This window comes from Geotrypetes seraphini, chromosome 8 (genome assembly GCF_902459505.1).
Source record: "Geotrypetes seraphini chromosome 8, aGeoSer1.1, whole genome shotgun sequence".
Lineage (NCBI taxonomy): Eukaryota > Metazoa > Chordata > Amphibia > Gymnophiona > Dermophiidae > Geotrypetes > Geotrypetes seraphini.
In genome coordinates, this window is record NC_047091.1 from 9,973,481 (window position 1) to 9,986,403 (window position 12,923).

At 42.7% G+C, this 12,923-nt stretch overlaps 1 protein-coding gene and 1 long non-coding RNA gene across 2 annotated transcripts in view; one reads left to right on the plus strand and one right to left on the minus strand.

The window, feature by feature from the left end:
• The window catches only part of PTPRU (protein tyrosine phosphatase receptor type U), a 489,953-nt gene extending 488,138 nt beyond the window's left edge, over window positions 1-1,815 (plus strand). The window contains exon 30 of the mRNA XM_033956533.1: window positions 223-1,815. Within this exon, the coding sequence (XP_033812424.1) occupies window positions 223-285 (63 nt within the window). The 3' untranslated portion in view covers window positions 286-1,815. The remainder of the gene's footprint in view (window positions 1-222) is intronic.
• The window catches only part of LOC117365755, a 223,209-nt gene that overhangs the window by 131,090 nt on the left and 79,196 nt on the right, over window positions 1-12,923 (minus strand). The window lies entirely within an intron of this gene.

Here is a 12,923-nt window from a genome sequence, read left to right on the forward strand (position 1 = left end):
TTAGGTTATAGAACAGGGATAGTATTTTCATTACAAATTTTCTTCCATTTATTGGAGGCTTCTTTCCTCTGTTTATTATTCCACTACAGCAGGACTCTGAGCTGTCCACCTCAATACACTTGACGTACCAAAGCCATATCCTAAGCCTGCATGGTCATACTCTATATCCACCATGCAGTGGTAAAGCATAACAGTGATTCTTTATTTACTCTGTCTCTCTAGGAACAATACCATTTCTGCTACGATACAGCTCTGGAATACCTGGAGTCTTTGGAGACCAGATAGCACTGGCCAAGTCAGGCAGAACAATGCGTTTGTGTGGTTGTGCCAAACATGCCTCGTATACTTGGATTACAAACATAAAGCTTACTGTGGATAAGACAATTAAATGAATGCTTAAAAGAAACAAACAAACACAAAAAAAACCCATACATGAAACCTACAGCAAAAAAAGAAGGCAGTGACAGCAGCGTTGGTTGGAGCAGCAGTCATTCCTAGTAAATTTTTCCTGCAGTGCTCTTGCTTGTGCAGTGGACAAAACGAGGTTTGGATGTGGGTCATTGGGCAGCCCACTCCTCTGGTCCTGTATCTGTTGACTTGCCAATAGGCATTGCAAAGACAGAACCTTTTCCCTCCTCCTGCTCAGTCTGCTCCTTCAAGACATGCACTAGAAGCTCATCGGTGATCTGAATGACCGCGGGACTGTCCTGCCTTCAGAAGATGGCATTTCCCATTATTCTGCCTAGGCAAGCAGGAGAACATCGCAACCAGCCCTAGAGTGATCACATGGGGCAACGAAGCAAAACAGCAGCTGTAAATATCCAAGGATGTCATCAAGAGTGAACCACTCTGCCTGAAAATCTTCAGGAGCCAATGCTGTATTTCCTCTTTCTGAAAACTGCCCTGTAATGCAAGGCAGTGACACGAGTTTCAAGTTTCAGCGGGTCACGATTGCTTTTCTTAAACCCTAGCTAGTGCCAGCTTTGTCAAGCGAGGGTCATGACAATCTTAGTCCCAGGGTACTGGAGAGAAAATGCCGAGTTAGATTTGAATCAGGACTCCTAAGAGCTGGGCACAAGTCATTCCTGGAGAGAACATATAGGGCTGAAGTTACCCCATTCTTTGACTATGGGGAAAATGCTGATCATTCATTCATTGTCACTTTCTTAAGAGTGAAGTTCAAACAAAGCTCTAGAGATTACATCCACTGGTGAAAGAAAAAAAAAGAACAAAAATAAGGAAAACTCAACCCATAATTCCATATAGCTTATGGCAACTTCGCTGATTTAAAGCGGCTTTAAAGTTGCATCGAGGCCTGAAAGATCACATTCAGAAGCTGGGGGGAGGCGATGTCTCTGAAATTTCTTTCTAACCTGCCGTTTGCACTGATCCGACAGGTGCGTAAAGATAGAGGGGGGGGGGAGGGGGGTGATAGGAATAGATTAAAATAGGGTTTCTCATGTACAGGCCTCAGCTACAGGAAGCCCGACTGCCCTAGACATATTTATTTATTTATTTTAAGATTGGGGGGGATTTCTGGGTGCCCTTAGAGGGCTGGGAACCCTTTGTATGTAGGAATGAAGACCTACTGGCAGCTTTGATGTTCGGGGAGGAAGTTGTTTGAGACAAGTAGGAAAGAAACTGATTAACTGGAATTGGTAATTTGGTATGCTGTCACACTAATGATTTGCTAGCCTGCATAATAGGTTGAGAAGCACTTAAGTAAAGATTCCTTAGTATGAGGGGTGTGTCCATGTACCCCCCCCCCAGTGCCAATATGCAAGGAATCTAATGATCTGCAAAAATAAAAAAAAGCAACACAACTTTGGACATACAAGAAAGAGTTTAATTTACGTTACTGTTGGGAAGGAAATTAGAGTTTTAATACAGTTGAACTTTGTATGTTGTATATTTGCGATAAACTGACCAATTTATTACAACCAAAATGCAAACTGTGTCTGTCAGCTAAAAATTATATGTTAGGATCGCCAGCATTTGATTCTATTCATAAGATGCCAAGAAATTCATGGAATAAAGAACAGAAGCAATTTGACATCTCAGAGAGAGTTCTTAAACAGAGAAGTGCTTGTCCGGCAGGTCAAATTATGCATCTGCTTATCTCAGTCGAACTTCACGTGGCTGACGGAAATATGCCTGGCAAGCACCCGCTACTTTTTAGACAGTGCTTTTGGTCACAAGTATGTCACTTTTTATAAGAAAGTAAGACTAGCCTTACTGGGTCAGACCAATGGTCCATCAAGCCCAGTAGCTCGTTCTCACGGTGGCCAATCCAGGTCCCTAGTACCTGGCCAGAACCCAAGGAGTAGCAAACATTCCATTCAGAATCCTAAAGACCAGTAAGATTCCGAAATCCCAAAGAGGAACAAAAGATTCCGGAATCTGAAGTAGTAACAACATTCCATGGTACCGATCCAGGGCAAGCAGTGGCTTCCCCCGTGTCTTTCTCAATAACAGACTATGGACTTTTCCTCCAGGAACTTGTCCAAACAATAATAAATTATAAACTGGTTATTGCAGGAATAGTGCATGACCCCTTAGGGTCAGATTCTATAAATGGTATCCAGGTTAGGCGTCACTAGGCATCCTATTTGCAGATGCTTAACAACACCTGACCTAAATCCACATATAACTTATTTTTTTATATAATTGGTTAATTGATGTAATAATTGACCAGTTAAAAAATGGATATCTGCACAGTGCCTGGCGATACCTAAGTCAAGGCATCCCTCCAACGCCTAATGATGCCTACCTGAAGCGTAAGCATGGTTAGGGGCAGGGAATAGGCGTGGTAAAGTTAGACGGTACTGGTCATCCGAGATAGGTGCAGTAAATTAGATACCTCCATGACACCTAAGGACGCCTAGGTGAATGTTAACATAAGAATAGCCTTACTGGGTCAGACCAAAGGTCCAGTAGCCCATTCTCATGATGGCCAATCCAGGTCACTAGTACCTAGCCAAAACCCAAGAAGCAGCAACATTCCATGTTACTGATCCAGGGCAAGCAGTAGCTTCCCCCGTCTTTCTCAATAACAGACTATGGGCTTTTCCTCCAGGAACTTGTCCAAACCTTTCTTAAAACTAGCTATGCTATCCGCTCTTACCACATCCTCTGGCAACGCATTCTCTGAGCGAAAAATATATTTCCTCCTATTGGTTTTAAAAGTATTTCCCTGTAACTTCATCGAGTGTCCCCTAGTCCCCGTTCTACTCCACTCAGGATTTTGTAGACGTCAATCCTATCTCCCCTCAGCCGTCTCTTTTCCAAGCTGAAGAGCCCTAACCGTTTTAGTCTTTCCTCGTACGAGAGGAGTTCCATCCCCTTTATCAGCCCGGCCCTGCTTTTGCATCGGTGCCCCCCCCCCCCCACCCCTGCAATTTGGCACTGGAAATACTGCTCAGTAAAATCAAATGAAGCCACGACCACGTATCTAGTGACTATCTAGTTAGTGCCAGGGGAGACCTGGAAGTCATTCATGCGCTGCCAATATTCAAGGCCAATGCCCAGTGGCATAGGCATGGAGGGGTGGGGGTGGGAAAGACCCACTTTGGGCTCGTGCATTTTTTTTTTAGCTTTGTGATTCAATGTGGTTAATTTGATGGTTTATGAGATCGAAGATTATTTGATATGTTAATTTGTTCTGCCTAGAAATTGTAGTGTTAAAGGGAAGAGAACCAACATCATTTATTAATGTAAACCATCTTGGAGAGAAATACCAAAACGAAAGCCAACTTTTCAATAGATTGGTATGTTGTCTCTGTGATATTCCTCCAGCACTAGTCAGGCCTGTTCCTCCAAGCATGTAGACCCAGTAGGCTGTTCTCACTTCAGCATTCGTTTTAATGACTTGGCTTTAAGCGGCAGAGGGTACCACAGTGAGGAAACACAGCAAACAGCTTTACAAACAGTCTGGCAGGTTCTCTTTTTATTTCACAGTGTTTTTCCCATTTCCTCCGAGCAAACAAATTTATAGTTATTTTTCACAATGTTGTTGTTCCTACAAAAATGATTACTGTCTCTTTAATACTGAATCACAGTCTCCAGGATACAAAATCACTCGCATCACATGAAAAACAATTGTCTAAAAATTTTTTTAGCAACTTATATTGAAGCTTACGCTCAGAGACATGAAGGCAACACACAGGGGTTCGAACCCCAAGACTGTCGCCTCACCACCCAATCATCGCATGTTCAAGATAGCTTTGTTGATAGCAAAAAAATGCTCAACGTGCTGCGTTTCCACAGTCTACCACATTCTTATGAGATTCAAGGGTTGAAAAATGCAAAATAACAAACTTATCTCAGGTTCTGGGTTCCGACGTGGCCCGTTTCGATCCTGCGTCAGGGAACCGAAGGATCATTGAAAGAGTTGAAATTTGGCGGTTACATTTTGATATGCTTTACAATCTTTTTGAGACTCCACCACCAAATTTTTTTTTTTAAATACCTAAATAAATAAATAAACCAGTGAACTGAGCACCAGGTAAGTCAAGAGTTCCAATCCCACTGGTGTTAATTGTGACAATCTAAGTTTGTTCCTCTGAAGCAATGGAAGGTTGTAACCTCTAGGGATAGGGAAATATCTTATCCTAGACTTCTGTGAAAAGATGTGAGCTAGATCCAGGGAAAAAATATAACAGTTTACTCTTACTTTAACCAGTCACCAGTCCACAGGAAGACATTGCCTCCTATCCCTTGGGGTTTTGGTTTCTTGAGGTACTTTATTAAACACACGTACATTATATTGACCAGTTTACTTTCAAAGAATCCCAGTGTGTCATTAAGACACAGTGTCCCTTTGCCATGTTTATCTACATGACCTTAACAATAGCTTCCAGCATTTTACTAGGAATTGAGGTCACCGGGCTGGGTCATCCCTGAAGTCCATTTTGAAAGCTAGTGTAATATGGGCTACCCTTCAATCCTCAGGTACAGTGGTAGATTTGAGTGATAAATCGCAGATTGCTAGTACCAGCATTACGGTTTCATATTTGTTTGGTAGAACGTTGGGGAGGATACCATCAGGTACTGGTAATTTGCTGCCATGTATGAGGGGATGCTGAAAAGTTCTCAGCCCAACAATTTCTTAAATTCTGAGTGCTATTTTGCCACTATAGCGGAAAAGAGTGTTATTTTATTTTGCAAAGTGCCACTCTGCAAAATCATAATGTGATGTTTTTGACATTGTTTCAGATCACTGATTGAACTACGTCAATGAAAAGTGTGGAATTTTCAAGTGTGGATTTCTGAGCAGGAAGTTCCTATTCCTGCAGAAGAAAACTCCAAAGGAAGTCTAAGAATGTATAATGCAAATAGTGAATGGCAAATGCCCCTCATACTCCACAGTGAAGACGTGGCGTTCAAACTTTCAACGTGGAGATTTTGAGACCAAAGATGCAGCAAGGCCTGGGAGGCCTCAAGCGGTGTCAACTCCTGAAATTGTTGACCATGTCCATGGGCAGATCGGCAAATATCGGCTAAAACAATTGCTGAGACAGTACAGATATCCAGGGGATGTGTTGGACGTATAATCCATGAGCAGCTGGGTATGCAGACGCCGTCAGCCAAGTGGGTGCCCAAATGTTTGAACGTTGATGAGAAACGACGTCAAATGTACACTTCCAAGTTGATTTTGCTGCATTTTCAGCGAGCTGGTGCCAACCTCTTGGAACGACTAGTTATTGTTGAAACATGGTTACACCACTATGATCCTGAAACAAAACAATAGTCCATGCAATGGTGGTACTCAGGTTCTCCAAAGCTAAGGAAATTCAAGACCCAAAAGTCAGCAGGAAAGGTCATGGCCACAGTGTTTTGGGATCAGGATGGTGTTGTAATGACTGACTATCTTCCAAGGGGTCAAACAGTTAATGCAGAATGCTACCGTAACTTGTTGTGACGATTAAAGGAGGCATTGAAAGAAAAAAGGAGAGGAAGCTGCGGAAAGGGGGTTCTCTTCTTGCAAGACAATGCACCTGCTCACAAGGCTGGCAAAACGATGGATGTTTTTGACGCAGTTGGGGGTTCAGTGCATAGACCATCCACCCTACTCACCAGATCTTGCTCCATCTGACTATTTTCTGTTTCCAAACTTCAAAGAGAGTTTGAAAGGGCGTCAATTTTTGAGTGATTCGGAGGCGATTGCAGCAGTGGAGCAGTATTTCAGTGACCAGACATCAGAGTATTTTTGGGAAGGGTTACATAAACTACAGACACAATGTTCCAAGTGTGTTGAACTTAGGGGTGAATAAGTGGAAGAGCTTGTAATTTTCATGGCTACAAGTCATTCCCGCGTTGGTTGGGCTGAGAACTAACTAATCTGTTCTAACACCTTTTTCAGGTTCACATCAGTTTGCGTTTCCTGTGCTGTCACTTTGTAAGAGTACAAGAGATTTCACACGGAGACCAAAGCAGACAATTTGCAGGTTGATACTGCCCACAGCTGTCAATGGTGTGGCATTTTTGGAAATGCCGACCACTGCAGGCGAATTTGGGACTCAATATTTAGCACTATACAGCTACCAGCACTGAATGGGTCTGTAGTGGGCCCTAAAAGTTATCTGGATACCGCCAATATTTAATGCCGGTATCCAGATAGTTATCCAAGCAATCAGGACAGCTATTTATCAGCTCTCCTTTGTACACGGTCAAAGAGACAAACAGGTTAAATAGGAGGACGTTTCCTTGAGAAGCCTGATGGCGTTACATTTTGAAAGGTACCCCCGCCGACATAAAGCTAAGTACTTTTAAGTTCAATGTTTAAGTGGAGACAATATTATAAAAATATTTTACGGGAAAACTTTAAAATTGGACAATTTAATAATAAAATAATTTAGAGACTGATGAAGTAAGTGCCCACATGCTCAGTGATAAATTGGTTCCTGGGCTGCCCTAATGGGGTCTGTATAGTTTAAAAGAGCCTTACATTGGACAGGAAATGAACTCAATCATATTTATTTGGGAGATCAACACTAAAGGGTCTTTTTATTAAGGTGTACTAACAAATTAGTGCACCTTGAGTGCCACACAATTCCTAGGTATACAATGGACTACTCTGTATAGAATATTTTTACAGCATTGATGGCTTAATTGTGCCAGTGCTGAAAACTTCCCAGGAACGCTAACCCAGAATTGTAACACCTTGAGAGAAACCCATGTATTGTATCTCCATTACAGAAGCTCATGCATTGATGGCTTAATTGTGCCAGTGCTGAAAACTTCCCAGGAACGCTAACCCAGAATTGTAACACCTTGAGAGAAACCCATGTATTGTATCTCCATTACAGAACCTCATGCATTGATGGCTTAATTGTGCCAGTGCTGAAAACTTCCCAGGAACGCTAACCCAGAATTGTAACACCTTGAGAGAAACCCATGTATTGTATCTCCATTACAGAAGCTCATGCATTGATGGCTTAATTGTGCCAGTGCTGAAAACGTCCCAGGAACGCTAACCCAGAATTGTAACACCTTGAGAGAACCCCATGCATTGTATCTCCATTACAGAAGCTCATGCATTGATGGCTTAATTGTGCCAGTGCTGAAAACTTCCCAGGAACTCTAACCCAGAATTTTAACACCTTGAGAGAAACCCATGCATTGTATCTCCATTACAGAAGCTCATGCATTGATGGCTTAATTGTGCCAGTGCTGAAAACTTCCCAGGAACGCTAACCCAGAATTGTAACACCTTGAGAGAAACCCATGCATTGTATCTCCATTACAGAAGCTCATGTAAACCGTTCTGAATCGACTTCCCAGTCAGCAGCGGTATAAAAGCTTTCAATAAGCATGGCACTGGCATTGACTTCTTCTACGGACTGGTTTCAGATTAAATCACAACCCAGCCAGAAATAAAAAATATTCATTTATCCTGCTATTATAAGACGGTTTGTATTCTTTTCTGTTGACCTAGCTAAGTAATAAAAGATTTATGAGTGCCAGTTAGCATTTCATTAAAATTCAATAATATTTTCTTTCCTTTATCCTACTGAAAAAGAAAAAAACATTATTATTGTGGGCTTCACAGCCAAGGCTGTGTGACCAGAAATGGCGGTTCGTATTCCTAAAAACATCCCCTGGAGGAGTGGAGGAACCGACCTAATGCTTTAGAGCTGTGGTCTGAGAACTAGGGGACCCATTTCACTTGCCCACAGTGGCTGCTTGCATTCTTGGAAAATTCATGTAATCCTCCATTGCCCTGTGGACAAACTCAAATTATGAGCTATCCAAGGATCGAAAAATAGTGCACCTGAATGTACTCTACGTCAACAGCTTGCAGGTGGTATGTAAGAAATTAAAATTTCCTGGAGCTCACTCAAGGTTCCATGAAAAGGTTAAGTCTAGTGCAAACTGCAGGCTGGCAAAGTCCCTTGCTGACTGCTGTAGCAATGATATGCCTCAGTGTTTGCTTTCGAAACAAGGCTGAGAAGAAGAGTGGACTACAAATGGACATGTCATGGATGCATCATGCATTTTTCTAGGGAGAGGAATTCCAAGCATGCAAACTTCTTGTTGCATGAGGATGCGTTAAGGATATATGCCAGAAAATTTGAGCTTGCAATGACCCCTCCCCTCCCACCCATGTTTTTACAGAAAGGGTGGTAGGTGCCTGGCATAGTCCCCTGGTAGGTAGAGGTGGTGGAGACAAAGACTGAATTCGAGAAAGCATGGGACAGACGTGGAATCTCTTAGGGAGAGGAAGAGATAGTGGATGCTGCAGATGGGCCTTTTATCTGCCATCATATTTGTTTCTATTTGGAATCACCAGGGGGTTATGCACTTTATTTTACATCCTCTCCCTCCCCCCCACTGCCTGCTCTCGTTGGGCAGGAGGGCATGCACGGATGCCCTCCTGCCCGATGTGATTTCAAGGAAGCTTTTCAAAACCCGGGAAGAAGAAGAAGGCGGGATAGCAAAGTTATTTATCCAGGGACAGCAGGCAGATATTCTCACATGTGAGTTTCTTTTATTTATTTATTTTTGTTGTTGCGATTTTGCGTGTTTTCACGGCGGTGCCTTTACTCCCACCTCAGCCTCTCACGTTTGATTTGACTGAGGCGATTTTTAATGTCCCGTCCGTTAACCGGTTTTAAAAAGTGCGGCAGGTGCCAGCGCACAGTTTCGGTCACAGACCCCCCACAGTTGGTGTATTCAGTGTTTGGGGCCGGAACGCTGTATTGACGCGTGTACGCGCTGTTCTACTTTAAAACGCTCCTTAAAACCCCGCCTTCTTCAACAAAAACAACTTTTCGGTGCTGAGATGGTGGAATCTTCTCCTTCAACTTCCAAGGCACCATCTTCAAAGGCACCATCATCCAAGGTGTCGCGTCCTTCATGAGTTTTGGCAACAGGTGTGGAGTCAGGTTCAAACACTGTTGCATATGGATATTTCCTTGACATATGCAGGTGTAATTTTCAATCTCTTTGAAGCTTCTGCTGATATGACTAGTGATGAATCAGGTTGGGCAGACTGGACGGACCATTCGGGTCTTTATCTGCCATCATCTACCATGTCACTATGATAATAAGAAATTAATAGCAATACTTAAAACCATTCTAAAAACATGGAAGACAGTACTGGGCAGATTTCTAAGGTTTGTGACCCAGAAGAAACAAGGACCCCCCCCCCCCAAAAAAAAAAAAAAAACAACGACAATTCAGTCATGAAATTGTAATGCACGTAGTTACAGGGCAGACTGGATGGACTGTTCAGGTCTTTATCTGCTGTCATTTACTTATGATACTATGAAAGATGTGTCTCTGTTAACTTTTCAATTTTGGTGGTAAATATGAGGCGACCATAATGGAAAAGAGAGGCAAGAAGGCTAAATTTAAAGGGTTGTGGTTACCTATACAAGACTATGTGGATCAGTGGTCTCAAACACGCGGCCCGGGGGCCACATGCGGTCCGCCAGGTACTATTTTGAGGCCCTTGGTATATGTATCATAATCACAAAAGTAAAATAAAACAGTTTTTTGATCATATGCCTCTTTAACTATAAATTACAATATTATTATTAAGACTTAGCCAAAAGGAAAGATTTATAAACTATAAAGAGTTTTGCCTCATGCAAAATTGTCATTTCTTTAATAAGACAGTAACTATTTTTTCTGAGGCACTCCAAGTACCTACAAATCCAAAATGTGGCCCTGCAAAGGGTTTGAGTTGGAGACCACTGATGTGGACAATGGTTGAATGTTAGTAAAGAATGGATATGAATGTATGTATGTAGGGTTTTTTACTCTCTGCAAGTGGGGTGGGATGGGAGGGTTTGGGGATAGTTCTTAGAAATTTCATGAATACCCTTTGCATTCTGACGATATAGGGGCCCTTTTATCAAGCTGCGGTAGGGGGGTTTAACGCGCGTAATACCACGCGTTAAACCGCCTGCCACACTAGCCGCTAACGCCTGCATTGAGCAGGCGTTAGATTTTTAGCCGGCCGCGGGGGTTAGCGCGTGATGAAATGTCCGACGCGCTAACCCCGCTAGCGCGGCTTGATAAAAGGAGCCCATAGTTTATAGACAAGCTTTTCGGAATTTGAATTCTCTCCTGTTTGAATGTACGTTTATTATATAAAATTTCAATAAAAAAAAAATTGGAATTGAAAAAAAAAAAAAGGGATGGGATAAGTGCATTGGAGTGTCCTGGGTAACTGAGGGATGCAGAAGACTTATCAAGGGCAACTGAGAAGCAGAAAAGGCTAAACTTTAAGAGTGTGAGGTGCAGTGGTTGGAGCTACAGCCTCAGCACCATGGGGTTGTGGGTTCAAATCCTGCACTGCTCCTTGTGACCCTGGGCAAGTCACTCAGTCCTCCATAGCCCCAGGTACATTAGAAAGATTGTGAGCCCACCAGGACAGATAGGGAAAATGCTTGAAGTACCTGATTGTAAAACCACTTAGATGGGCGGTATATAAAATCCTAATAAATTTGAAACTTGGAGTGAAGCAGGCAAAGAGCTATTCAATTCCTTTCTCCCAAGTATAAAACATCAAATTACACTTCCCCTTCCGTATTTGCTGTGATAGGGGATTAACAGACCCGCGAATACAGAAAAACCGTGAATAACTTTTCCATATGTTATTCCCCGATTTCTATTAAAAACCATCGTGAATATGGTGAAACCGTGAATAATGTGGTGGGAGACCCGGCCTGTTCTTGAAGGAGAGGCAAAACACGGTGAAGAAAGCGCTGGGAACCGGCGATTTTCCCTGTAAACGTTTGAAATCGGCGATTTCTCTATGCAAGCTGATGTAATTTTTTTTTTTTTTTTTTTTTTTTGGGGGGGGGGGGGGGGGGAAGGAGCCAGCAAGCTCATTTGATCTCTCTCTACTACCATCTTTCTTTCCCCCCCTCCTAATGTACTTCCCTTTTATGTACTTTTCTTTAAAAAAAATTGTATTTCTTCCCCCCTTTCCTAATGTTTCCCTTGTTCAATTTACCCCTGTTGGTCTAATTATAAAGATTATGTATTAGTGATTTTTTTTTTTTTTTAATTTCATTTTATTTCTGTAAAACGCTTTGTAATTTGAAAAGCGTTTAATCAAATTATTTGAATAAACTTGAAACTTGAAACTTAAAAACCGCAAATAATTGAAACCGTGAATATGGAGGGAGAAGGGCATGCCTATGCAAGAGGAGAAAAATTAAAAATTGCAGAGTGAGTGTGTGTGTGGCGAAGGGGGAGGACAAGGAGAGTGAGGACCAAGGGAGGAAGAAGAAATTAAGGGAAAATTGGGGGAAAAAACCCCAACAGTTTGGAGAAATGAGTATGGTGTTGATGGGCTGAGAGAAGAGAGGGACTGGTTGGAGAAAAGCGCCAATAGAGACAGAGAGAGACAGCCAGGGCGAGGAGAGAATGGCAGGACCTTGGTTCATAGACCATTGCACGCATGCAAGACACAACCCTGAGTTTTATGATCATACCCTCCCTTTCCTTGCGCGTGAACCGGAATAATAAACATACCTGTAAATGAAGAAATGTGGACGTAAGTTCGCTCTCACCAGAGGCGAGAAAAATCCGCGCAAGACAAATATTCGTTATAGATCAAGTACTAGCAAAACCAGATCTTTACCTATAACGGACACGGTCAGGCAGCGAAAGGAAGGCGGGCTGTTCGGAGGACATATATAATGTGGAAACGTAACCATAGTAACGAAAATGCATTCACGTGACTTCTATTTAAATGCTGTTAGGAGAATATATCTAATCTAATCTAAACCTTAAGTTTATATACCGCATCATCTCCATGAGAATGGAGCTCGACACGGTTTACAATGAGGTAACGTAACCATAGTAACGAAAATGCATTCACGCGACTTATATTGAAAACGCAAAGAGTCAAGGGAATCATACTGAACACGCGTTGACGTGATCACGTGTAACATGACGTGTTAACGTGCTGTACGTGCGCGTGTCCTTCGATTGGCAAGCGGCCTCTAGTGGCGCGCTGAATTGTCATTGCGCTGAGTTACCTAGCGCTCAATTGCCTTGCGCTGAGTTGTCGCTGCGCTCAATTGTCTTGCGCGGAGATATCGTGGCGCGCCATTGTCTGTGAGCGCCATTGTCTTAGCGCTGATTTGTCTGTGCGATTTTGTCCACGCGCGATTGTCTTGCGCGCTTTTGACCTGTCACCCAGGACCTTAGCTACATTGTCTGCCCTGCTCTTGACATTTAGATGCAGGCTGGTCATACACCTCCAGATGTATTTTGGTTTTTTTTTCCTTTGCTGGGTGAGGGGAAATTTGTTCTGAGTTCAGCACCCCAATCATTTTCAAAAGTTGGCTCTTATGCGGGCGAAAAGTGGTCTTTATCAGGACTAGACAGACTGGATTGTCTGAGCAAACAATGATTACCAGGGACCAAAACATCCAAGCAGTGAATCTTTCTGTGCTCCA